At 39.5% G+C, this 27,908-nt stretch overlaps 1 protein-coding gene across 12 annotated transcripts in view; it reads right to left on the bottom strand.

Moving 5' to 3' along the window:
- Nucleotides 1-27,908, bottom strand: part of Ehbp1 (EH domain binding protein 1) — a 334,331-nt gene that overhangs the window by 138,913 nt on the left and 167,510 nt on the right. For 7 of the 12 annotated variants that reach the window (XM_037208953.1, XM_028876340.2, XM_028876338.2 and 4 more), the window contains 3 exons: nucleotides 16,785-16,889; nucleotides 16,067-16,189; nucleotides 10,692-10,929 (listed from right to left, as the gene is read on the bottom strand). In XM_037208953.1, the coding sequence (XP_037064848.1) occupies nucleotides 10,692-10,929; nucleotides 16,067-16,189; nucleotides 16,785-16,889 (466 nt within the window). The remainder of the gene's footprint in view (nucleotides 1-10,691; nucleotides 10,930-16,066; nucleotides 16,190-16,784; nucleotides 16,890-27,908) is intronic. The other 5 variants (XM_028876346.2, XM_028876348.2, XM_028876349.2 and 2 more) reach the window with 2 other exon arrangements.

Raw genomic sequence — 27,908 nt, 5'->3', positions numbered from 1 at the left:
AAGCAATATAAGTCTCTGTGTTTACTTGGTTGGGTCTGAGAGGCTGTGGGACTGGCAGGTGACAAAGATTTGTCCTGACTGTGGGCAAGACAGGAAAACTCTAGCTACAGTGAGTTAAAATAAAAATCCAATAGTATATTCTCAAATTCTGTTTTGTCAAAGTTCCTATTCTGAGTCCCTTCTATTTCTGGGTATCTGCTTCTAAAACCTTCCCAAGTACTTCAAAGAAGCACAGCAGGATTCTGACTGAGACAGTACTTGTGGTGAATATTTTAGGTATCACCTTGGCTGCAGAACTGGCAGAGCACTGCTTGGGGGTATGTCTGTGACAGTGTTCCCAGTGAAGATGGCATGCAAGTCTGAGAATGGAGCTTCCCCCTCAATAAGGGCACAGAAGAAAAACAAGGGAAGCCAGGCCAGTCTTTCTCTTGCCACTCCCACAACCCTGATCTGAGCACCCACACTCTCTGGTCTTTGAATTTCAGAACCTGCACCTGTGGCCACACAGGTTCCTAGAGCCTTTAGATGTGGACCAGCAGCATGATGTAGGCAATCTCAAGGCCTCTGGCGGATGGTGGGTGTCTCAGCCTCCATAACCAAGAGTCAACTTCCCTAATTATTTTCTCTCAATAGTCTCTTTTCTCTCCTTCCCTCTATCTCTCTCCCCACACTCTTGAACTCTAATACAGAACTGAATCTTTAGATCTTGTGGAGAAGAACCTCTCTGCACCAGTCATGACATTCTCTCCTTGATTTACTTTTCCATTCTCTCAGAACTTGGTCCTCAGTATGCAGGTACTGATCGTGTTTGTTCCCATCTGTCACTTTTGTTGGTTTGTTCTGTCTTAGATACTTCTACCATCATTATTTTCTTTTTGGTGCTGAAGCTCACACGGAGGCCCTTGCACAAGTGGTCCTACGGAGCTTCATTCTTGTTCACTCTAAATGGTATTTTTAAATGTCCATTTCCGGTTGTTGACATTATAAATAAATATAGCTGAATTTGTTTATTTATCTTCTATCCTGCAACCATGTTAATTTACTTTTTAACTCTAGTACCTTTGTGGAGACTCCTTGTGATTTTTCTACACACACAGTTATGCTATCTTTAAAAAAGAAAAAAAGAGAGAGAGAGATTTATTTTCAAGTCCCACTGTCCAGGAAGCTTAAAATGAAACTCCACATTTCCTGGCCCACTTCTCTATTCAGTGCCATCATACACATCACTCATAACATGCTATAAATTTACTCAAATTTCTAATGGATGACACTTCATTCTTGCCTGAAGGTCTTTCTCAAGAAACAATTTTCAGAGCAACAGAGCAAATATGATGAAAACAAATCCTTTCAGATTCTGGATGGGAAGAGAAATTTGTGTTAACAGGCTCCTCTTTTTTTTTTTTAAATTACTATTATTTTTTCCGTATTTAAAGAAATTCACCTCACTGTCTTCTGGCTTGAACCATTTTTTCTTTCTTTCTTTCCCTCCCTCCCTCTCTCCTTCCTTTCTTTCAAGACAGGGCCTCTCTGTGTTGACAGATTCTCTTTTAGCCCTAGTTGTCCTGGAACTTGCTCTATAGACCAGGTTGGCCTCCATTTCAGAGATCCACCTGCCTCTGCCTCCCAAGTGGTGGGATTAAAGATGTGCGCCACTGGTCTTTCTACATATTTTTTGCACCTGGGGCTCATTAAGCTTCTAGGACCTGTAGGTAGGTATAGGGATGTGTGTGTGTGTGTGTGTGTGTGTGTGTGTATGAATGTATATACATATGTGTGTGTATGTGTGTTTTCTCTGTATTTTTATCCTCCCTTTTCTCTTTCTAGAATTCCAATTACATGTTAGACTACTTGAAGTTGTCTGGAAGCTCACTGGTACTCTATTCATTTCTTTCCTCTGTGTTGCACTCAGAATGATACTTTGTAGTTCCATCCATTTGACTGCAAATTTCATGTTACTGTTTTTATTTGCTGAATAGTACTCCATTGTGTATATGTATCACATTTTCTTAATCCATTCTTCAGTTGAGGGGCATCTAGGTTGTTTCCAGGTTCTGGCTGTTATGAATAATGCTGCTATGAACATTGTTGAGCATGTGTCCCTGTGGTATGACTGAGCATTTCTTGGGTATTTGCCCAAGAGTGGTATAGCTGGGTCTTGAGGAAGACTGATTCCGAATTTTCTGAGAAACTGTCACACTGATTTCCAAAATGGCTATCCAAGTTTGAATTCCCACCAACAGTGGAGAAGTGTTCCCACATCCTCTCCAACATAAACTGTCTGCAGTACTTTTGATCTTAGCCATCCTAATAGGTGTAAAAAGGTATCTCAGAGTCATTTTGATTTGTATCTCCCTGAAGACTAAGGATGCTGAACAATTCCTTGAATGTCTTTCAGCCATTTGTAATTCTTTGAGAATTGTTTAGCTCTATAGCCCATTTTTTAATTGGATTTTTTGTTATTTTGGTGTCTAGTTTCTTGAGTTCCTTATATATTTTGGAGATCATCCCTCTGTCAGATGTGGGGTTAGTGATCTTTTCCCATTCTATAGGCTGTCATTTTGTCTTATTTACCATGTCTTTTGCCTTACAGAAGATTCTCAGTTTCAGGAGGTCCCACTTATTAATTGTTGCTCTCAGTGTCTGTGCTACTGGAGTTATATTTAGGAAGTGGTCTCCTGTGCCAATGCGTTTAAGACTACTTCCTACTTTCTCTTCTATCAAGTTCAGTGAAACCGGTTTTATATTGAGGTCTTTGATCCACTTGGACTTGAGTTTTGTGCATGGCAATAGATATGGATCTATTTGCAATCTTCTAAATGTTGACGTCCAGTTATGCCAGCACTATTTGTAGAAGATGCTTTCTTTTTTCCATTGTACAGTTTTGGCTTCTTTGGCAAAAATCAGGTGTTCATAGGTGTGTGGGTTAATGTCAGGGTCTTCAATTTTATTCCATTGGTTCACATGTTGGTTTGTATGCCAATACCAAGCTGTTCTAATTACTATAGCTCTATAGTAGAGCTTGATGTCAGGGATGGTGATGCCTCCATAGGTGGCTTTGTTGTACAGGATTCTTTTAGCTATCGTAGGTTTTCTGTTTTTCCAAATGAAGTTGAGTATTGTTCTTTCCACGTCTGTGAAAAATTGTGTTGGGATTTTGATGGGGATTGCATTGAATCTGTAGATTGCTTTTGGTAAGATTGCCATTTTTACTCTATTAATCCTACCTATCCATGAGCATGGGAAATTTTTCCATTTTCTGATATCTTCTTCAATTTCTTTCTTCAGATGCTTAAAAGTTCTTGTCATACAGGTCTTTCACTTGCTTAGAGTTACTGCAAGGTATATTATATTATTTGTGGCTATTGTAGAGGTTGATGTTTTTCTGATTTCTTTCTCAGCCTATTTATCATTTGTATATAGGACGGCTACTGATTTTTTTTTTTTAAGTTAATCTTGTATCCTGATGTATTACTGAAGGTGTTTATCAGCTGGAGGAGTTCCCTGGTAGAATTTCTGGGGTCACTTATACTATCATATCATCTGAAAAAATAGAGAAAGTTTGGCTTCTTCCTTTCCAATTTCTATCCCTTTGATCTCCTTTTGCTGTTTTATTGCTCTAACTAGAACTTCAAGTACTATATTGAAAATATGGGGAGAGTGGACAGCCTTGTCTTGTTCCTGATTTTAGTGGAATCGCTTTGAGTTTCTCTCCATTTAATTTAATGTTGGTTGTTGGCTTGCTGTAAATTGCCTTTATTATGTTTAGATAATATTCCTGATCTCTCCAAGACCTTTATCATAAAGGGGTATTGGATTTTGTCACAGGCCTTTTCAGCATCTAATGAAATGATCATGTGGGTGTTTTTATCTTTCAGTTTGCTTATATGGTATATTACATTGACAGATTTTCGTATGTTAAACCATCCTTGCACCTCTGGGATGAAGCCTACTTGATCACGGTGGATAATTTTTTTGATATGTCCTTGGAGTCAGTTTGCCAATATTTTATTGAGTATTTTTGCATCAATGTTCATGAGGGAGATTGGTCTGTAATTCTCTTTGTTTGCATCTTTGTGTAGCTTGGGAATCAGAGTAACTATAGCCTCATAAAAGGAGTTTAGTAATGTTCCTTCTGTTTCTATTGTGTGGAACAATTTGAAGAGTATTGGAATTAGCTCTTCCCTGAAAATAGGTTATAATTCTGCATTGAAACTATCTGGTCCTGTGCTGCTGCTGCTGCTGCTTCTTTTCTTCTTCTTTTTCTTCTTCTTCTTCTTCTTCTTCTTCTTCTTCTTCTTCTTCTTCTTCTTCTTCTTCTTCTTCTTCTTCTTTTCTTTCTTTCTTTCTTTCTTTCTTTCTTTCTTCTTCTTCTTCTTCTTCTTCTTCTTCTTCTCTCTTCCTCCTCCTCCTCCTCCTCCTCCTCCTCCTTCTTCTTCTTTTGGTTGGGCGATTTTAATGACTGTTTCTATTTCCTTAGGGGTTATTAGTCTATTTAAATTGTTTATCTGGTCTTGATTTAACTTTGGTATGTGGTACCTATCCAGAAAATTGTCCATTTCTTTTAGATTTTCCAATTTTGTGAAGTACAGGTGTTTGAAGTATGACCAGACGATTATCTGGATTTCCTTGTCTGTTTTTATGTCTCCCTTTTTATTTCTGATTTTGTTAATTTGGATTCTCCACCCCCCCTGCGCCTTTTGGTTAGTTTGGATAAGGGCTTGTCTATCTTGTTGATTTTCCCAAAGAACCAATGCTGTGGGATGGTCTGTATGTCAAATTGCTCTGATTGGTCCAATAAATAAAACACTGATTGGCCAGTGGACAGGCAGGAAGTAGGTGGGACAGGGAGAGAGGAGAATTCTGGGAAGCAGAAGGCTGAGGTAGAGAGACACTGCCAGCCGCCGCCATGACAAGCCGCAAGTGAAGGCACTGGTAAGCCACAAGCCACGTGGCAAGGTATAGATTTATGGAAATGGATTAATTTAAGATATAAGAACAGTTAGCAAGAAGCCTGCCACGGCCATACAGTTTGTAAGCAATATAAGTCTCTGTGTTTACTTGGTTGGGTCTGAGCGGCTATGGGACTGGCAGGTGACAAAGATTTGTCCTGACTGTGGGCAAGGCAGGAAAACTCTAGCTACAAACCAACTCTTAGTTTCATTGATTCTTTGTATTGTTCTCTTCATTTCTATTTTATTGACTTCAGCTCTCAATTTGATTATTTCCTGGCATCTATTCCTCCTGAGTGAGTTTGCTTCTTTTTGTTCTAGAGCTTTTAGGTGTGCTGTTAAGTCACTAGTGTGAGATTTCTCCAACTTCTTTACGTGAGAATTTAGTCTATTAATTTTCCTCTTAGCACTGCTTTCATAGCGTCCCATAAGTTTGGGTGTGTAGTACATTCATTTTCATTGAATTCTAGGAAGTCTTTAATTTCTTTCTTTATTTCTTCCTTGACCCATTGGTGATTCATTGAGCATTACTCAGTTTCCATGACTGTAGGCTTTCTGTAATTTTTGTTGTTGTTGAAATCTAACTTTAAGCCATGATGGTCCGATAGAATATAGGAGGTTATTGCAATTTTTTGTATCTGTTTAGATTTGCTTTGTGACTGAGTATGTGGTTGATTTCAGAGAAGGCTCCATGAGGTGCTGAAAAGAAGGTATATTCTTTTTTTGTTAAGGTAGAATGTTCTGTAGGTATCAATTAAGTCCATTTGAGTCATAACATCTGTTAGTTCCCTTATTTTTCTGTAAGTTTGAAGCTGGCAGATCTGTCCAGTGGTAAAAGTGGGGTGTTGAAGTCTTCCACTATTAATGTGTGGGGTTTGATGTGTGGTTTAAGCTTTAGTAATTTTTTTTACATATGTAGGTGCCCTTGTATTTGGGGCATAAATGTTCAGAACTGAAACTTCATCTTGGTAGATCTTTACAGTGATGAATATGTAATGTCCTTCTCGATCTCTTTTGACTGATTTTAGTTTGAAGGCTATTTTGTTGGATATAAGGATAGCTATACCAGCTTGCTTCTTAAGACCATTTGATTGGAAAGACTTTTCCCAGCCTTTTATTCTGAGGTAGTGTCTATCTTTGAAGCTGAGGTGTGTTTCTTGTATGCAGCAGAAAGATGGGTCCTGCTTCCATATCCATTCTGTTAGCCTATGTCTCTTTATAGGTGAATTAAGTCCATTGATATTGATGGATATTAATGACCAGTGATTGTTAATTCCTGTTATCTTTTGGTGGTTGTGTGTGTGTGTGTGTATGTGTGTGTGTATTTCCCTTCTTTGGGATTTACTGCTGTGGGGTTATCTATTGCCTGTGTTTTTGTGGGCGTTTCTGACTTCCTTAGGTTGGAATTTTCCTTCTAGTGCTTTCTGCAGGGCTGGGTGTGTAGATAGGTATTGTTTATATTTGGTTTTGTTTTGGAATGTCTTGTTCACTCTGTCTATGGTGATTGAAAGTTTTGCTGGGTATATTAGTCTAGGCTGGCATCCATGGTCTCTTAGTGTCTGCATTACATCTGTCCAGGACCTTCTGGCTTTCAAAGTCTCTACTGAGAATTCGGGTATTATTCTGATGGGTCTGCGTTCATAAGTCACTTGGCCTTTTTCCTTTGCTGCTCTTAATATTCTTTCTTTATTCTGTATGGTTTGTAGCTTAATTATTATGTGGTGAGGGGACTTTTTTGGGGGGTGTACTCTATTTGGTGTTCTATAAGCTTCTTGTATCTTCACAGGTATTTCCTTCGTTATGTTGGGAAAGTTTTCTTCCATGATTTTGTTGAATGTAATTTCTGTGCCTTTGAGTTGGTATTCTTCTCCTCCTTCTATCCCTATTATTCTTAGGTTTGTCCTTTTCATGGTGTTCCAGATTTCCTGGACATTTTGTGTTACGACTTTTTTGGCTTTGGTGTTTTCTTTGACTGATGAATCTTTTCCCTCTATTGTATCCTCCGCATCAGAGATTCTCTCTTCCATTTCTTGTATTCTGTTGGTTATGCTTGCATCTGTATTTCCTGTTCATTTACTCAGATTTTCTATTTCCAGCATTCCCTCTGTTTGTGTCTTCTTCATTGTTTCCATTTCACTTTTCGGGTCTTGAACTGTTTCTTTCACATATTTAATTGTTTTTAGTTTTCTTGGCTTTCTTTAAGGGATTTATTGATTTCTTCCAAATTTTTGTTTGTCTTTTCCTCAATTTCTTTAAGGGAAGTTTTCATTTCCTCTTTAAAGGCCTCTAGCATCTTCATGAAGTTATTTTTAAGGTCGCTTTTTTCTGCTGCTTCTACATTGTGATGTTCAGGTCTTGCTGTTGTAGAAGAGCTAGGTTCTGGTGATGCCATGTTGTTCTTATTGTTGTTGTATGTATTTTGCACTAGTGTCTACCCATCTCTTCCTCCAGTAGGTGCAAGAGGTGCCTATGTCTGAGCGAGCAGCTCTTGGTCCAATCTGTGCTTGCTGTGTTTGTGTCTCAGGGGGCCCCTCTGGGTCCAAACTTAGCTCTTGGACTAATTGGAGCTGGCAGATTCTGTGTCTCAGGGAGCTGCTCTTGGTCCAATCCAAGCTGGCTGGTTCTGTGACTCAGGGAGCTGCTCTTGGCCTTATCAGGGCTCTTGGTCTATTCAGAGCTGGCAGATTCTGTGTCTCAGGAGGCACTCTTAGTCCAATGAAAGGTGGCGGATTCCTTGTCTCAGGAAGTTACTGGGGTTGCAGGCGGATGGGTATTGGTGTAGGGCGTGGGTCTTGCAGATTGCAGGGACTGATGAGGGATTTTGGTGAGGGAGCCTGCCGGCAGTTTTTCCTGCTGGCCAGCAACTGAGGCAGAGTTGGGTAGGGGTTCCTAGGGACTGGCTGTGTCCCAGGGCATAGATTCTACAGGCAGGATTCTCTGCTAGAACATATTTATAATACTTTACTTATCAACTAGCTCCATCACCTACTCCATCTCTGTATCCACATCTAATGACTCAGGAAATCTGACTATAATAATGAGAAATCTGTTTCTTTACAGGCCTGATAAATTTGTTTGTCAGACAGTATAAAAGTTCTATTTTCAGTACTACATATTTGCTTATTATCTTAAATACTTTTAAGCTTGTGTGGAATACTGTTTATCTAACTTATTTAAAGTTAGCCAGATTCTTCAGGCCCTGCTGTTAAGCTTTTGGTATTGGCTAACTTGGTCACGATGAGGCAATACACGTCTAAGCACTATGTCTTATGTTTTAGGAAATCATCCTCTCTGCTTAGTGGAGAGATAAGACTACGCTCCATCCTAAAAATCTCCCACAATTGTTCATGGACAATTTACTCACACATATGTTCCAAACTCTCTCAGCTAAAGATGGAGAAGAACCTCTAGAGAGCTCTGAAATTCTGAGGACAGCCATCTCCTCTCTGCTGCTCAATTTACACATTTTACCCCCTTGGTTTATTAGTGTTGGTGTCATCACTGTAAACCAAATTATGTGTCCCCAATTCAGGGAGACTTTGGGGGACAGTGTGAATTTTTCTACCCCCAGAAGGCTGGAAACATTTCCAAATATGAGCTTGAAGGACAGCTGTGGGATCCACCTTCTGTCTTTCTGTTCTCTTGTGGACTATTGTCCCTTGAAGTCTTGTTCAATGTCTCAAAAGCACTGTTTCAAGTATTTTATTCCATTTCTTAGTTGCCTGAGAAGGATGCTAAGTCCAGCCTGTGTTACTGCATCATGTAAAGTAAAGTGTAGTTGCTGCTCTTCAGATACACTCAGGCCCCCAGCACTGGCACCGTGCAGCTCCAGACTGTGATGTGAACTCCCTTTAATCCCATCCCAGATCTGAGCAAAATGGCAGCTCTGATTACACCGCTTATTCACACAGAGCTTGTGGTGGTCTCTTATTTAGAAATGTTGGGACTGGACAGACTCTGACAGCCCCGATTGGACCAAGAGGTAAGTCAATGTTCTAGCCAAACACCCCAGCCTCTAGGCTTTAAGCCCAGAGGCACCACCTGTGCCCCCATACCCACCCACCCTCATTGCAGCCCCAGTTGCAGGCCAGCAGGCAAGACTCTTGCAGGCAGGTCTGACTACTGCCACCCCCATCGGACCCTGTAACCCACTCCACCCCCCAAAACCCACCCATCCTCAGAGACCAAAGCTGCTCCCTGAGATAGACTCCACCAGCTCCAATTGGACCAAGAGAGCCTTCATCCAGTAACTGATGGAAGCAGATACAAAGATCCACAGCCAAGCACCAGGCCGAGCTCCAGGAGTCCAGTCGAAGAGAGGTAGGAGGGATTCCATGAGCAAGGGGGGGGGGGTGTCAAGATCATAATGAGGAAATCTACAGAGACAACTGAACCAAGCTCGTAGGAACTCATGAACTTTAGATCAACAGCTGTGGAACCTGCATGGGACCGGACAAGACCCTCTGAATATGGGAGACAGTTGTGTAGCTGGGTCATTTAAGGAGCCCCTGGCAGTGGGAACAGGATCTACCCCTGGTGCATGAGCCCATTACCTATGGTCAAATACCTTGTTCACCCTTGATGCAGTGGGGAGAGGCTTGGTCCTGCCTCAGAATAATGTATCAGGCTTTACTGTCTCTCTCCCCCAACACGCCCCCCATGGGAGAACTAACCCTTTTGGAGGAGGGGATAGGGTGGGGAGCTGGAGGAGGGATGAGAGGGGGATCTGTGGTTGGTATGTTAAAAAAAAAAAAAAGAAATACACTGAAAAGCTAGACATTAAATAAATAAATAAATATTGGGATAGCACTGTCAAGTGTCTGAACAAGTCTTCTCACCATCTATCATATATAACTCTATGGTTCCAACAACAGAACTATAACAGAATTAAAGTAAATGCCTATAAATTTCAACCAGAAACACCTAAGTGCCATTTATAACAGACTTTCAATGAGAAAACACAACTGGAATTCCAACCAGATTCCATAGTCTCCCACATTTGCTGCTTTAGGGTAGACAGACATATACCTTCTATGAAGAAAAGAAAGGCTAAAAGTGAAAACCTCTGATGACCAGGAGGACTGTTGCGAGAGACGTCTTCTGGACACGGCAGGGGTGTTGGTCCACAAAACTTTGAACAGCACTGCTGTCTGCACAGACCACACTCTGCTGTCTACTACATCCCGACATGGATGGAGGAAAGGTTCACGAGGCCCCACCCCTAGCTGAAGAGCTACAGATAGTCAGTGGGAACCAAGGAAGGGAAGGATGGAGGGAAGTTGAGTTTCCCACGGAGACAAGCCCCAAGAGGTTCCCAAGCCTATGTGATCAGCCATAAACTCATGTGTATACAGCCGGCACTAACCAGGCTCAGTAGGGCTTTTTTTCCTTTTCTTTTTTTGGTTTGTTTTGTTGTTGTTGTTGGGGTGTGTGTGTGTGTGTGTGTGTGAGATTATAAAGGAAGATGACATGAATTTGAGAGAAGAATGAAGGGTAGAAATGACATAAATTCAGTGCAGTCATGTGTAAAATTCTCAAAAAAAAAACCACTACAAAACAAAGAGACAGGATTGTACTGAAAAAGTATTCTCAAAAGAATTTCTGGTAGCAGGGTGAGTTACGTGCTAACTTACACAATACATATAAACACTTTTAACCACCTGGTTATATTTTGGAAGGGCTTCCTTCAGTTACTATATAGGCTAAGCTGTGATCATAGCAAGAGAAAATAAATGTGCTTACTCATCCAACTCGTCTTCACTTTTTGAACTGTCAGCATAGAGGTACTTGCTCATGTCCACAGGTCTCAGGTTTTTTCTTTTAGTCGACTGAGGTGGAGAATCCTTTATCATGACACAGGTTTCAGGCTCATCAAATGGGTTCCCATACTGTGGAGTCTGCGCACCTTTAAAGGGATTACAGCTGTTATTATAGAAAGATTCTTCTGGTCTTTTAGGTGACGTTGTTTCAGTGACTGGTTCTATAAAACAACAGCAAAAGGCAGGTTAAATTAACAGCATATGACATTTTGAATGTTGTCAAAACCAGGCTGTCTTGAATTAATGAACTATGAGGTTCAGTGAGTACAAAATCAACAATGAAACGAGAATATATTTTCGAAGAGCTAGGAACCCCGAAGCCCAACAAAACCTAAGCTGTAGGACAAGACCTCTTAAGCACTGTCTCGTGGCAGCCTTAAAAAGACTGGTTTTGTTTTAAATTATGCAGTGTCTGTGTTTGTGTGTGCAGGCGGATTTGTGCACCTGAATCAGACCCCCTCAGGCTGGAGTTACAAGTGAGACTCCGGAGATGGGTGCTGTGAAATGAAGGGGCATGCTCTTAACCTCTGCGCTCTCTCCAGCCGTCCGCATGACAGTGTTGGAAGTGTCTAATACTAGTATGATAGCATATAAACTTCAGAAGTTTTAAACTACCTGGGAGTGCAGAATTAGCGTTTTTCTCACTACAAGAGCCTGCCAACCCAAATTGAAGCACAGTAAATTTGATTTTTAAAAGAACATAAAAATGGATTATTTTTTGAAAAAGTATACTTGGTAGCTCTACCAGCATATACCATCTAGGTAGGTATTGAAACATTCACTCTGGTCTGTATACAACATACACTCGTGTATATCACTGATGGGGAGAGAGCACACGGGGATGAAGACAGGGCCTTGTATATTCTACCACTGAGCTATTTCCTATCCAGCTCTAACCTCAGTCTTTCAGAGCCAATAATCTTGAATCTAATCAACAAGAACAGCATAAGGAAATCCAAACTGAAATGCTGTATTAATGTATGCTTGGTGGGGCCGGGGATTTAGCTTAGTGGTAGAAAGCTTGCCTAGCAAGCACAGAAGTCCTGGGTCCAGTCCTCAGTTCTGAAGAGAAAAAGCATAAGAGGGAGAATGAAATCATGATGGTAAGCTCACAAATGTGCTACACTAAACTCCCTTTTAAAACACTCAGATTTTAATTTGAAGACAGGATTGAACACAGTTTTGGTGGTAAAAAAAATCAGGATTTTCCAGAGTGGAGCAAGTCAAAAAATAGTATATTAAACATAATTTAAATTATGCCAGAAAACTCTTAACAATATATTTGAGAAGAAAACAGAAAATCCAGTACTGAAATTCTGAAAAGTAACTGGAAGGCTCAGTTGGGAGTGCTTGGTGTATGAGCCTGAGGCCTGGGTTTAGATCCCCACTGTCTACATGGCAGTCTCAATACATAACCCCTGGGGTGTGTGGGGCCTGGGCAACGGAGACAGGCAGATCCCAGGGACTGTCACTCTAGCCTAAACTGTAAGCTCTAGGTTGGAGACCCTGTTTTCAGGAAAATAAAATAAAAAATAAAAATAAGATGGAGAGCAATAGAAGAAAATGTCTAAGTTGACCTCTGCCCTTCAACTATTACCACTGCCACAACTACAATAAAGAAAACCATGATTGTCTTATAGGTAATATCTCAAGCAATTTAATCAATTATTACTTTGAAAAACTCTCCAGGCCAACTAAAATGACTTCCGGGAACTCTGTGTTTGCACAGTAAGCGCTTTACTGCTGAGCCAGTGCTGGGGCCCCTCCCCCTTTAGAAGAGTAATGCATTTGTATTTTATGTATTTAACTATTTTCCCTTAATGCATGTCTATGTATATAAACACGCGCGCACACACACACACACACACACACACACACACACACACACACACACACACACACCACTTGTATGCCTGGTGCCCTTGGAGGTCAGAAACCGAAGGTTACAAGCTGCTGCGTGGGCGCTGGGAACTAAACTCAGGGCCTCCTATTCAGTAGCAGCGCGTGCTTGGCTACTGAGCCATCTCTCTAGCACCATTTCTGTTTCTGAAATGGGAAGGTTTTTACCGGCCAAGTCAGCTTCAATCTCCTGGGTGGAAGTGACCTTGCTTCTGCCTCCCAAGTAGTTCTCACTGTAGACACAATCTACCATGTTCTAGGCTCAGCTTGAAATTTTTAGAATTTATGGTCAAACAACTTATATTTTAGAAACTAGCCTAGAAAACTTATTTTGTCTTTGCACTGAAGAAAAGAAAAGAAACCTAAAACAAAAACCCTGAGCTAAGATAATAGTCTGTTTGTAAGGCTCCTAGCAATGAGATCAGGACCTGTTCCTGATGCCTAGAGGGCTTTTGGGAGCCTGTTCCCCATGCTGAATTACCCTGCCCAGCCTTGATGGAGGGGGAAGAGCTAGGTCCTGCCTCAACTTGATGTGCCATGCTTCGTTCAAGCCCATGGGAGGCCTGCCCCTTTCTGAGTGGAGGTGGAGGAGGAGTGGATGGGGAGGGGGTAGATGGAGTAAGGGAGAGGAGATAGGAGGAAGAAGAAACTGTAGTAGGTATGTAAAATGAAAAAAAATGTGAATTAAATAAAATACAATAAAAAAAAACCCGAACTAAGATTCTTATATCATGGTGAAATAACTGTAAGTATGAAATAATTCATAAAATTGTTATAAATACTGAAATGAATTTAAATATAGCCAAAATTAGAGAAAAGATTCAATAATGGTGTACCTTTTGTAACATCATCATAATATCAAACACTACTATAATTTCTATTATAATGTAAAGAAAGTATTTTCTGTTCTCTATATGGAAAGAGAACACGCAAAGTCTTTGCTCCTCAACTTTTTATTTTTAAATTTCAGAGCACAAATGCTTAAGCAACTGAAAACTGGTCCACATAAATAAACTTTCATTTCTACTTTCAATATAATAATTATAGCTGGGTGGCAGTGTAGGCCTTTAATCCCAGCATTTGGGAGGCAGAGGAAGGTGGAGCTCTGTGAGTTTGAGGCTAGCCTGGTCTATAGAGCGAGTTCCAGGACAGGCTCCAGAGTTATACAGAGAAATCCTGTCTCTAAAAACCAAACAAAAGATTATAATTATAGAAACTGATCTGAGCATCAGTTATAAAACCCGAAGCAGAGAAGTAGGCACACTAACACAAACTGGACTCTACAATGCATGTGTATTTGTTTCTCAGAGAGAAAAGGAACATGAAGTTGGGTAGGTAAGGAGATGGGAATGATCTGGGAGGAGTTGGAAGATGGGAAATACATGTTCAAAATATATCATATGAAATTCTCAAAGAATGAGACTTTATATTAGGCATAGACTATATATTAGGCAAACTACAATGAACAATTTATCGACAACAGCCAGCCACAAAGAACTTCAGAGTATTTCACATGAACAGTAACAAACACAATGACTTTTAAATGGGTCAGTGAAGCATTAGATATTTTTAAAAAAAAGAATGAAAAAAGAATTAAAACTGAAAAAAATCTAAACTTCTACAATATATTTTTCTTCCACAAACACTTGTTTATTGACGATACAAATTTTGAATCAGTAAATAATTATTTCTAGGAAATGCTTATTCCAAAAATTCTAGTGGCATACAGTAAAGAGAATAATAGATGCTACATATTTTATTATCTTTATACATACAATTAAAAGCTTGGCTTACCATTTCCAAACAGAAATTAACACTCTTACATGTTATCACATGATACATTATGTGACTACTCTTTCCACAAAGTGGCTTCACATATATTCAGCAAAGTTATATATTTAATTTTGAAATGAAAAGCCCAAATGCTGGTATCTTGAAACACTTTTATAATATTTTTTGAACATACACACTCAAATCTATGCAATATATAATCAAAAGCAACATGTGTGGTCAAAAAGAGACATGTCCATTTATACAAGTTCACATCACTTCACTCCTTCGAGCCTTAGTGATCTAATCTACATAAACTGGTGCTTGAACTGATCGCCTCTGAGACTTGTACAAATTTACTGTACCATTTATTAATATTTTAAATATGTTCATACTCTATAGCTCACAAACAAAATTAAACCTCAGTAATTTAAACTGACTACTCTGGAGTTCAGTGAGAAAGCAATGGGAGAGAAAGGATCGTAAAACGACACTGCCCGAGGAGCGGGTCCTGAAGCTGAGACTCCGCTTCCATCCTGACAGTCGCACGCACTAGAGCAGTCAAAAAGAAGTCAACAGCAGTCGATCGTTCTGGCATTTACTCCGAGCAAGGAGTTTAATTAAACAGCAGTCTCACTTCCTCAACAGCCCTTATTCAAGCATTAAGTTTAAAATGACTTGGTAAGAAAAATGATTTGCTTCTGGGACCCTCTTCCTCCTCCTGGGCTGCTTTGTCCAGCCCTGATAGGAGGGATGGGCCTGGGCTCATTGTAACTCCTTAGGCCGTGTTTGCCTGACATCTCTGGGAGGCCTGCTCTTTTCTGAAGGGAAATGGAGGAGGAGTGGATCTGGGGGAGAGGGGAGGTGGAGGGAAACTGTGGTCTGGGTGTACTACATGAGAGAAGAATGAATGAATGAATGAATGAATGAATGAATGAATAAGATTTAAAGGAAAAAGAAAAGTGACTTGGGGGCAAACCTTTCAATTTATTCCTTACAAAATAGGAGAGTGTGTGTGTGTGTGTGTGTGTGTGTGTGTGTGTGTGTGTGTGTGTGAGAGGAGAGAGAGAGAGAGAGAGAGAGACATGGCTGTGGTTCTTCCTTCTCTCCTCCATGTTATTTATCACATACATACAATTCACTCCCACTACTGATTCTCAGCTAGAGACATGCAATTGAAAGGGGCTGCATGTTGGATGCCCTGGACACCAGGAAGAAACAACTAAATGCAGACAGAGTGCACCCACCTCTGCTCGGTATCAGCAGGTCCCACACAGCGGCTTCATGTAATCTGCCCATCAATGAGGCTTTAGTATAACAACTAAGTAAAATACTGTTATCTCAATATTAGACCTTTACTATTTTTTTTGGTCAAACTGATAGAAAGGATTAATAAATGATCAGCTACAAGTGTTATTAAATGCAATAATAATATAAATAACCACCTGTGAGAAAAAAATGTTATGCCCTCACAGCTCAAGAAAACTCATCTCTACAAGGGTCCTTTGGCTACTGTCTACGAGCAGACGCTCCTTTGAAAAGGTGGAGCGATGCACTGATCTGTGAGTATAGCAACATGTCATTAGGATCCACTTCACTGCAAAGTAAGGGTGTAGACAAACATGTTACCTTCTGAGTCAGGATCTCCAAATGGATTTAATTCTGTTACATCAGGTTCATCAAATGGATTTGTATTCACAGTGGCCAAGTCCTTTTGTGAGTCATCCAAAAAGTTAAGTGTGTTGATAAGTTCTGAAATAAATGCATGTGCGAAGTTCATCACAGTTATAATGAATCAAAAGTTTTGGTAATTCGTGAAATATTTTAACATATTAAAATTCACATTAATAATACCTGCAAATAATAAGACAGCATTTTATGAGTGGCAGAATGCCATTCAAGTATTTTGTAGTACACCAACATTTGAAAATAAACCAAAAGGAACAAATTTAACATGGGAGTTTCATCAGAAAATGAACTATACTAAAGAAACTTTCTATGTTAACTAAATTTGATGTTTGAGTGCTGAATAGACTTGTAGAAAAAGTCTTTTAAACAGCTATAGATGCAAATACTAAGTGTATGTACAATAGTAAGCTCAGTAAAGAGGTAACACACTGTGTGATTAAGAATACTTAGGAGGCGATCAGAATAACCCCTATCAAGACTCTGCTAATAAACTTGTTAGGATGAGGTCTGCTCTCTTGTTGCCTGGTGGTGCACTACAAATTACCACAGAGAACATTCAAGAAATGACACAGGACAAAGCTGGCAGCTCGGCAGACAGTCAGAGCGCAGCAAGTCACAGGCAACAGGCACCAGAAGCAGGAGGAGTAAAGCTTTAGACCTTCAGAGGAACTGGCTGATCTAGCTGAAGGCATATGTGCTTGCTTTATGCAGTCATCTGGATCTTCATCTAAGCTGCTCAGAGCATTCAACTGGTTTACAATCTCTGTAAACAGAAGCCAGTCAAGACAAACGTAAGGTCAGGGCACTTCACTAAAGAGCAGTAGAAGCATGCTGTTATCAAAAACAGACAGGAGGGGTGAGATTAATCAATAGATACATTCAGAAATGTTACTTTGATGAACTATAACAAAGGTAAATAACTGGACATTATTGCAATCGTATTTTACTGTTAACATTTTTATTAGTATCATAATCACCATGTTAATAAACACAAAACAGTAACAATAAATAACATTAAAAGTTTTATACTGGATTTGGGAAACTCTTACAAAACAACAATAAGCACCTTCCGAGAGTCAGTCACTATTTGTCTTGCAAAATTCTTAATTTAAATCAAAGATTTTAAGACTATATCTATCTGAATAAAGTACAAAGAAATTCTTCATGCTCAACTATGCTAAAAATCAGCAAGGAAGGATTGAGCAGGAAGTAGCTGCTATCTCCTCCTACAGCACCTGTTTTAGGTAACGCTATCTACCCCAGGAGAGATAGCCCAAAGAGAAGGATAGAGAAGAAAACCACAGAACTCACTTGGTATATGAAAATTTTATACATGAATCATAAACAAAAGAAAAAGGCTTCACTAGGGTCACCTGTTTAGTCCTCGGCATTTCCAAACCTAAGCCTAGAAAAACGTTATATACGAAACAGATCCAGACCATTTTGTGGGAAATGGAGGGAAAGGAAATACACAGCAGATTTAATTTAATATCAATACCACTGTTCTTTAGCACTATAAATCTAAGTATGCAATACATTTTATTTGAACCAAATCAAAGAATACATGTTTGTAATAGGATTGCCTTTGTGCACTTATTTTTTGAACAAATATTTATTTGTCAGTCTGTACCAAGGCTTCTGCTTGGGACACAAGAATAAAAAGAAACAGACATTGTATTGTCCCCAGAGAATTTACATTCTATAAAGATACTAATGAAATACTGAAGCATACTTAATGAGTGACTCTCAGAATATTAGACTTTCAGAACTGTTATAGGTCTTTGAACAAAATTAATATGGAAAAAATCAATAAGCTTATCATCTTCCTATATCCAAATGAGAAAATATATTTTGTATGAGTAAAACTGCTCTGGATAGTGAAAATAAACTATTGAAAACACAACTCAACTCTTTGGTCCTATCTGAAGAGCAGTGAAAAGGGGCAAACTTGTGTCTGACTAAAAAACTCTTTCCTTTATGTTATCATGCTCATACTTAAAAATAAAATGTTTAGGGAACTGGAGAGATGGCTCAGCGGTTAAGCGCACTGACTGTTCTTCCAGAGGACCCAGGTTTAATTCCCAGCACCCACATGGCAGCTCACAACTGTCTCTAAGATCTGACACCCTCATACAGACATACATGCAGGCAAAGCACCAATGTACATAACATAAATAAATTATTAAAAAATAAAAACTTTATTACATTTATTTACTTTATAGGGGCAGGGTAGATGTCATGGTATGCCTGGTGGAGGTCAGAGGGCAACTTGCAGGAGTTTGGCTCTCTTCTATCACGTGCATCTCTAGAACTAAACTCAGACCCTGGGCTTGGCAGCAAGCACCCTTCCCCACTAAGTCACGTTTCCGATCCTTATTGTGCTAAAAATATTCAAGAAAAAATTTGAACACTAATTTTAGTTTTATTTGTGTGTGTGTGTGTGTGTGTGTGTGTGAGAGAGAGAGAGAGAGAGAGAGAGAGAGAGAGAGAGACAGAGAGACAGAGAGAGAGAGACAGAGAGAGAGACAGAGAGAGCACACAAGTCAGTGCAAAAGGCCACAAAGTCCAGAAGAGAGTGTCAGACACCCCGGACCTGGAGTTCCATCATGTGGTTGTGGGGAGCCTCCAAACGTGGTGCTGGGGAACTCGGTCCCTGGAGAATGAGCACCTGCTCTAAAGCACTAAGCCATCTCTTCAGCCCACTGGGCTAATGGCTTTAAGTCTTACTCTGGAACTCAGGTAATGGCAATTCAGTAGGAAAATTCATTCACAAATCACATCCTTTCTGCCTGCTAATCATCGTAAGACAGTCATTTCTGTAGAAGCGTGAGCTGGAAGAGCAGCAATGTCGAAGTGTTTACTAGTCATTACTGACCTTTTTACTGCTAGTTGTGTGATTTTTAAAATTCCGCAAATGATGAATTTTTAACTTTAAAAAATGAGTAATAAAAAAATAAATACTGCTAGCAGCTAAAATATATTAAGCAGTAAGGCTTTACATACATTATCAGTCAATCCTCACAAACAGCCTGTGGTGCTATTGTTAATGCATAGTTCATCTTGTATATTAGTATTGTTTATTTGCCTATATTTCCAAATGTGTGATTACTTGGTTGAAAAAATTTTAAATAGACTCAAAGGCTTACAGTTTTCCTTATATAGCTAGGACATTTTAAATTATTTTAAGTTTATAAATCTAATCTCAAAGAGGATAAATCCACTACTAATTAAGCATCTAATAAGATCATAGTAAAATACTCAAGAATCATGGGCTTAGCCATCAATTTCAGATATCAATACTGTTCCATGGGTACAATATTGAGTATTGTACAGTTGGATCTGTACACCCAGATTGAGTACAAATTTTATCAGAATGAGTCTCCCATAAAACTATATTATTTACATCATAACTTTTCTGAATGTTTCAAATATTTCCTCCCTCTCAGCATGCTTTTGGTAATATTTAAAATTAATGGTGACCATTTCTTCATTAACAACACAAAGCAATTGTTTTCTATGATGGCAAATTGGCCTTTCCTTCCAAGCCTCATGGATTTATCCTAAGCTTAAGTAAATCCTAAAACTTTTGCTTCCAGAATTTTTTCCTCATATTAATGGAATGGAAAGGTAATCATGATTATCTATACCAATGTTCTGTATATATAATATAAATAAATGTTAATCCAAAAATTTTTAAGTCTTCAAAGCAGCAGCACTTTTTTTTTTTTTTTTTTTTTTTTTGGTTTTTCAAGACAGGGTTTCTCTGTGTAGCTTTGCGCCTTTCCTGGAACTCACTTGGTAGCCCAGGCTGGCCTCGAACTCACAGAGATCCGCCTGCCTCTGCCTCCCGAGTGCTGGGATTTAAGGCGTGCGCCACCACCGCCCCGGCTAACAGCAGCCCTTTTTAATCAAATACTTCTCTTTTCTGAGCTAGTACTTGTTCTCATGCCTTATGTTTAGGGGAAGGTAGAGGAGCAAGGGAGCACTGACCATATGATGAGTGGTATCTAAGAGGTCACACTGGCCACTCAGTGAAACCAGAAGAGGTGACCATATGATGAGTGGTATCTAAGAGGTCACACTGGCCACTCAGTGAAACCAGAAAAGGCAGTCAAAGGTTAGACCACTACCTGCGATTTTACTCACATTTGAGTTAACACAAGATGAAAGATATTATTATTAGTACCATAAAACAAAACAAAAAAAAAAAAATGGAGGACATTCCATGAGCATAAAGGAGGCAAAGGGAACCTGGTGTGGGGCTCATGCCAGGGGTGGAGAGTGCAAGGTGCTGAGGCTGGCAAATGTTCAATCATGAACACTTCTGTGATCCAACTGGAAAACATGAACTCTGCTCCGAGAGCTCTGGGCAGCCAATGTAAGATGCAATGCACACTTTACAAACCGGCTGGTGTTTGGGCGACTGCAGAGAGGAGCCTGGCACTGGTACCAGAGCTACTTAGCTGGGAACAACCTGTGACACTTCCCATGAAAACATTCCAACTGGCAGTTGCTACGTGGGTCTAGAGCCTGAAATACTTAGCTTTGTTACACAGTTACTCTTCTGATAACTTGTTTCTTTCCTCCAAATCACCTATAATAAATGTTTCTTTTTATAATGGAAAAAGTTAAAAACCGCAGTAAGATTTGCAACAAAAAGTTATTGGAATTTTTTTTTAATGGAAGATGTTCCCAGGAAACATATCACTGTGGTCCAGTACATTTATGCAATACTTTATTACATATTAAAGCCTTCTTGTGCTGAGAATTTACATACTTAGAAAATGTTAACAATGCTGTGTTAATAGTACAGGGAAAAAGTCCACCCTAGACTGCTGCTCAAACTGAGCCACAGTCACAGAGAAGCACTTGAGCAGTGTACTGGTCTTCACTGCTGCACACTGCTGCAGCTGAGCGAAATGAAATTAGAGCAGGCAAGCGAAGCAAAGGGGCAAGGAGTCTGGAACTTTGCTTTACTGTTAGAAATTTTACAAAGATACAAACTGACCAACAGATAATCACACTGAAAAGGGGAGAATGGGGAGGCAGCAGGAGGAGTAAGTGGCCGTCTCCTTTTCAGAAACCCTGTCGGGTGATTAAAGGAAAAGAGAACCGGCCTAGAGCTCGGGCATACCTGAGAATCTTGCATCATCCTCATTCTTCTCTGAGTATAACTAGATTCAGTAGCAATATATCTTATTTTAAGATAGTCCAGAATAGTAACACTTCAACTTCCTGGCAAAGATCAAGGTCAAAAAGATGTCACTTTCCTCAAAGGCTAATCCTGTAAATATTTGATTTATGGATACATCTAACAGGTTTAGTAATGCTGTGTTTTCAGTCCCACAGCAAACCATAGTAGGGAGGGCAGGCAGAGGCTGCTTTAGCAGGCAGAGGCTACTGGGCACGCATTCTCCTTACGCCTTCCATCGCAGCCCTCTCCAGCTCCCTCCCAATGGCTCATATACATGATTAAGTTGTCCCCACCCTCAAATACAAGTCCCTCAACCTTTATTCCATGCTCGTTTGGCAAGTCTCTCTTAATCTCAAATAGCACACCTTCAAAACATAGACATCTGTGAATTTTCTTAAGTGTGTGTGTGTGTGTGTGTGTGTGTGTGTGTGTGTGTGTGTGTGTATGTAGCCCCAGAAGCCAGAAGAGTGTGTTGAATACCCTGGGGCTGGAGTCACAGGTGGTTATGAATTGCTGCTTGACGGGTGCTAGAAACTGGACTTGAGTCCTTTGGAAGAGCAAGCGAGTGCTCTTAACTGTGAGGCCATCTCTCCAGGCCCAGTAGGCTGGAGAGTTTACCTGTCCTCAACCTTCAACTAACTAAGCTCCAGTCATCCCTCTCCACACACACCTTTACTCCTCCTCACAATTCTGCTCTAAGGCTGCAAGTGTCTGTATCTGTGTGTTTTGGAGTCAGGGTCTCACTATGTAGCCCAGGCTTGTCTTGACTTTGCAGTGATCTTCCTGCCTTAGCCTCCTGGGTGTTGAGACTGCATGTGTGTGCCACCATGCCTGGCTCTCACCAATGTAAATTCTAATTGGCAATTCCAGATAAATTCTGCGTTTTATTTGACTTCTGAATAAGCAGAAATAATCATTCACACCATGAAAATATGTTTCCCTTTTAGGATGCCCTATCTCCTTTTTCTCTAATCCCGTGGTGACTTCTAAGATTTACTCTGCCTCTAACTACTGTATCCCCTGGGGGCCAATTGCCAGCTTCATTCTTTCCCTACTCTCAATCCTCCCTTTTTCTTGGCTTAAGAACATGCATAAATGAAGAGAATTCTCAAATGTGCGTTGAGTGCTATTCACATAATGAACCTAGATAATACCCTTATATACTTAAAATAGAAAAGATGGAATTCAACAGCTGTATATGTCATGGTCATCTTACATTTCTAACACCTAACATTGCTCTTATTGTATGGAGCAAGTTTTATTTCGTGAATGAATGAATGAGAATCATTACACTTCACATAATTATTAAGGCACAGAGATAAAAGATCTATTTTATTTTTAATTATCGAAAAAGTGTGCTTTACTTACCTATATATTTATCTCCGTGTATATTTGTATGTGTATATAAATATAATACCTACCTATATGTATATGTTTACATGTATGTGTATATGTGTATGTAATACACACATACATCATTAATGTATCATTTATCTTTAGAAATGTGGTTTAAGCCACCACCCAAAAATCTGGTGTCTTAAAGCAACTAATTTAATTACTCATGGTCCTGGATTTGACTGCACTCTGTATGGACTAACTATACTCAGCAGCGTATTTCACTGCAGTCAGATGATGAATAAGGTTGTTTTTTCCATGTGTTTGTTATTTTAGTCGAGAAGACTAGAACAAAGGATGTATCTAGGCATCTGCTCTTTCAGTGGACTTCCCATAAGGAGTCCTGCACCCTCTAAGCAGAACAGAGTCAGCGAAGGTAGATTTGTTATAAGGCTGATAGTTTTCTCTACGGGCCTCAGCAGAATACTCACTGTGCAGCAGTGGCACAAATGACAGAGGAGTAACCAACCACTTGTTTTCATTGGATTGAAGGCCTGCTCCATGAGACAGAACCTGTATTTGATACTGTTAATGAAACCAAGCACGTGAGACTGCACAGGTAATGGGCTGTAAGGGAAAACCTACTATTATTCTCCTAAGTGAGCCTAGGAATAAAATGACTCCTAACAACACATCGCTATACCCATGGATGAGTGTTGCACTCCATTCTCATTGAAGAAGCTTCTTGCAGTAGAGGATAATTAACACAGAGACCCACAACTGGACAATGTGCAGAAAGTGGGAGACTCTGGAGCATGCAATCCTAACTGGCAGGTCTTTCTCACATTGCTCCCCTGAAAACTCAGCCAACTATGGAGAAGAGGATACAAAGATGGTGAGTGACTCCAAGGAAATAGCATTTTACAGGCACAACAGGGCTGATGCACATATGAACTCCAGACAAAACCCCAGAACAGAAAAGGGGAAATAGAAACCAAATCTTATCTCTAACCAAGAAGTTTTTGGCAACTGATAGCTTCCAGGAGAGGGATAACCAGTTTTCATTATGAAGTAACACTGAGTATATCAACCATACTCCAGGGCAGCCCTCATGCTCATGACCAGTTGGCCAATACAAAACAGACTTTACTGTGGGAACAGGGAAAGGATCTAAAAAGGGTTGGGGGAGGATAAATATGATCAAAATGTATTGTATGAAAAATTTAAAAAACAACTCTATTCTGGAAACATTATTAGATACATGTTTTGTACCTACTGCTGTTTTCATTTTGTTGGTTTTGTTGATAGAGACTTGTGCAGTACAGACTGTCCTCAAACTTGTCCTCCTGCCTTTATCTCCCCAGTACTAGAACTGGAAGCAAGGGTTGCTATTCTAGGCTTGACTACTGTTTTCTAATCTATGAATTATTCATTTATTTTCTTAATATTTTATCTAGCAAGATTTAATTTTGATAAAAATCTAATTCATTATTTTTTTTGTTTCATGGCTATTAGAGATGGTCCTTGACTTCTATTGAGTTTAAATTTCCATAAAGCCATTGTATATTCAAAATGAACTTAACCTAAATTACCACATGTCACAGCTTGCCAACACAGCACACTGCAAAGGACTGGCTGTTCACCCTTGTAATGACATGGCTGACTGGGAGATGCAACTCTCAATAGTTAATCCTGCTGACCTATGTATCTGACCTATGGCAAAACCATGCTATCTTGATTATTAAATCTTTACAATAATCTTAAAGCTGGTGTTACTATAATCATTATTAATTTGTTTTATTTCCCCTCACACACACACACACACGCAGATTTATATGTTCTCAGGTTCTTTGTATATTTTAAAATCAACTTTTTAATTTTATATTTTATTTTGATATTTTAAAATATCAAATATTTTAATAAATATCAAATATTTTAATAAATAAAATATTTTGTTATTTTAAAATCAATTTTCTGGGTTTGTTTTAAGTCCTGCTAGGATTATAATTGGCCTTGAATTTATAGGTTGATTAGGGAAAAGTAATAATTTTGATTCTCAAATCTATAAACACAGAACTAACTCTCCATTTATTAAAACTACTCTTATTACCTTCAATATTGTATTATAGTGCTATAAAGGTCTTTCACATCTCTCACTAATTTATTTCTAATTAATCCATAGATTTTTTTCAGACTTCTGTTTTAAATGGGATTATGCTAGTTTCCATATGTTCATTCTTTATATGTAAACCTACATCTCGTTCCTATACAATCTCACACCCTGTGTAACACGTCAGTGTTCTAATGGAAGATGACACAGAAGTAGTGAGTGTGACATGCTTGTCTCAGTTCCGGTCAAGAGGCAGGGTTCCCTATCACAGTGAAGGACTACCACACCATTAAAACTTGGCTGAGAAACATGCTGCTCACTTTGGTCAAGTACTCCTTCCTGCATCTATTAAGATGAATATAGGATTTTTTCTTTATTTTATAATTTGGTTAAACTAACCTTGAATTACTGGCATACACTCTTAGAGAAATCATACTGATACTTAGTGTCTACAAGCTCTTCCAAAGTCCCGTGTTTCTAGCTTCTTCCTGGGCTCCTCCCTTCCACCCCAGCTCGTCAGACAGCTTCTCAGGGTTAGCAGAGTCTTCTGTGCATGCCGAAGATGGGGAAGCTAAATGCTCGGCTGTCACTCAGACGAGCAAGGTAGAACTAGGGTATAAGTGCAACGGGAACTACATGGAAGTGTGGTTTACTGGCTGCTACTTTTAGTGTTCTCCGAGGTAACATGCCCAGTTCCAAACCATGTGGAGGCATCCCTGTTCTTTCTCTCCTCTCAGGATTTCCAACGCCTTTTTAATGATTTTTAAATTGTTGTATTTATTTTCAGTTTGGGGATTGACTATAGGGCCTCATGCTCACTAAGCTAATCAGAGCTTTTCTATCATCAGCCATTCCAACATCTTTTAAAAATAGTTTTACTTTATAAACCCTCTGGCTCAAGAAGTCAGAATTGGGCTGGAGAGATGGCTCAGCAGCTAAAGGCTAGGTTCACAACTGAAAATATAAGTCAGAATTGCCCCCATTTTTCTGTTTCTACCCTTACTTCCCATCATTAATAACTACATAATAAGTTTGGGTCTCAAAAATTTCCTGCCCTCTAAATGGGCTTCCAAAATACATGGCTATTTAATTTTTCATGTTACATATTGCACAGAAATGCTATGATTTTGCATATGAACATCCTGGGTACTGGTAGTAGATGCTCAGGTAAAAATAAGCAACTTAACAGGTGTATTCTCTGATGGGAGTCTTCTGTTGATCCAAAGGAACCTTCTAATCAAAGGTGAGAGACCTACTTCTCCTTACTCAGAGTCCTGGGAAGTAGGACATTTAATCTCATAAGGCTGAGTCATACCATTATCAATTCTGGTGCTTCAAATCTCTAAGTGGTATCTCCTCTGCTACCATCTGTGCTGTTAGGAGTCTTTTCCCCTGAAGGTAGCCAATATGTCATTCTCTCTTCCTTCTCCCAAATTAACTTTATCAACTCTGGATTAACAAACCCCAGGCAACACTGCTTATGGTAAAAATGACTCCTGCCTGATATGCCACATATGGATGGTAGGACTCAGAATGTGCATCTGGTAGAAGACTGAAGCTTTGTGCTTCTCTGGATGTGGAGAAGACTGGCCTTGCACTGTCAGTGGACTTTGTAAGGTATACTTACCAAACCACTGAAAAAGACACTGGTTCCTGTGCAGCACAAAGAATTTTAGGCAAACAACAACAATAACAAAACCTGCTGCTAACTACATGCATCTTGCCTCTTTGCACCCAGTTGTCACTGGTTGGTAGAGGACAAAGAATGGAATGAAATGATTTACTGTTTCCTATAGAATATCCTTTTAAGTAAATCCAATGCTAAGTTTGGTCTATTTAGGCCACGTGAATCTGAATGTCTAAATACATGATGATCTTTTCAACAAGCTTATCAGGGGTCTTTATAATTTTTGAGTTCCCCCAATACTGTTTCATATAAAATGCTTTAGCTGGCCTTGACTTTGTTGAGGTTTATTAAATAGGATCTTGTCATTTATATAGGCACTTTTTTTTCCTTCTTGTTTTGTATTTATTTACAAATTTAACATGGAAGCTGGGGTGATAGATGGCTTTCCTAACATGATAAAGAACTGGAATTTAATCCCTAGACATCATAAAAATAATTAAACAAACAACAACAAATAAGTAGACAGACAAAACAAAACAAAACAAAACAAAAAAAAAAAACCAAATGAGACAGATTTAAATAAAAAATCCTGAAGGTGAATTCCAAAGATGGGCATATTGCCAACTCCTGGTTCCAACACGGTGAAGCTGCTGTACAGATGCAAACCCTGACTGTTTCAAGGCTGGATATAATTTCCAGTGCTGACCAACTTTTCATCAAAAAGCTCTGTCTCCCTGCCAAGGTCTGCTACTCATGCTACACTTCAGGAATTTTTCTATTGTAGTTAAAAATTCTCCAGTCCATCCACTGACATCGCATTTCTACAGAATGGATTGTCACCTACAGTTCCAATAAAGGGACACTGCATTTCTACAGAATGCACTGTCACTACAGTTCCAATAAAGGTTCTCGTTTGAGAGCTAGTTCCAAAATGTTTCCAGCAAGGAGAGCCTGCCTCAAGAGAACAGAGCAACAATTTTTTGATCAGTCCGAAGATAGATGCTATGGATTAACCCTCTGTAGAAGACACATTTTGTCAATTACCAGACAATGCTGCAAAGGCCCCTTCTCTAAGTCATTCCCAACTCTACAAAAAGAGTGCTCCTCTCAAAGAAGAGACTGGGCAGAATCTCTCCACGGACTAAGGTAAGAATCCAAAAAGTAACAGACGTTCTCAACAGCCAAGGGAAAAGGCCATCATACCTGAAGCAGAATTAATAACAGCAGGAGAAGCCAGGGGAAGTCCTTTCCCTACGGCAATGATAACCAACAGAATAGAAGCAAGGCAGCAGTTCAAAGGACTTCTGCTGTGGCCTCAGCTCCACAACCTGAGACCCTGGTCAACTAAGACCAGAAGGCACAAGACTATACACTGAAACCAGACAAACAAAATATTGTGAGACTGGGAAAAAAAAATCTTGAATCATATCTGAACAGAACTCAGAAAGCTGAAAGTTGGTTCCTCGGGAATTGGGAACCAACTTTCACAGAATCTGAGTAGTGTGCACAACACTGG

Source organism: Peromyscus leucopus, chromosome 10 (genome assembly GCF_004664715.2).
Source record: "Peromyscus leucopus breed LL Stock chromosome 10, UCI_PerLeu_2.1, whole genome shotgun sequence".
In the NCBI taxonomy this organism is placed as follows: Eukaryota; Metazoa; Chordata; class Mammalia; order Rodentia; family Cricetidae; genus Peromyscus; species Peromyscus leucopus.
Note: the sequence above shows the minus strand (reverse complement) of the source record. Positions and strands in the feature narration are given on the sequence as shown.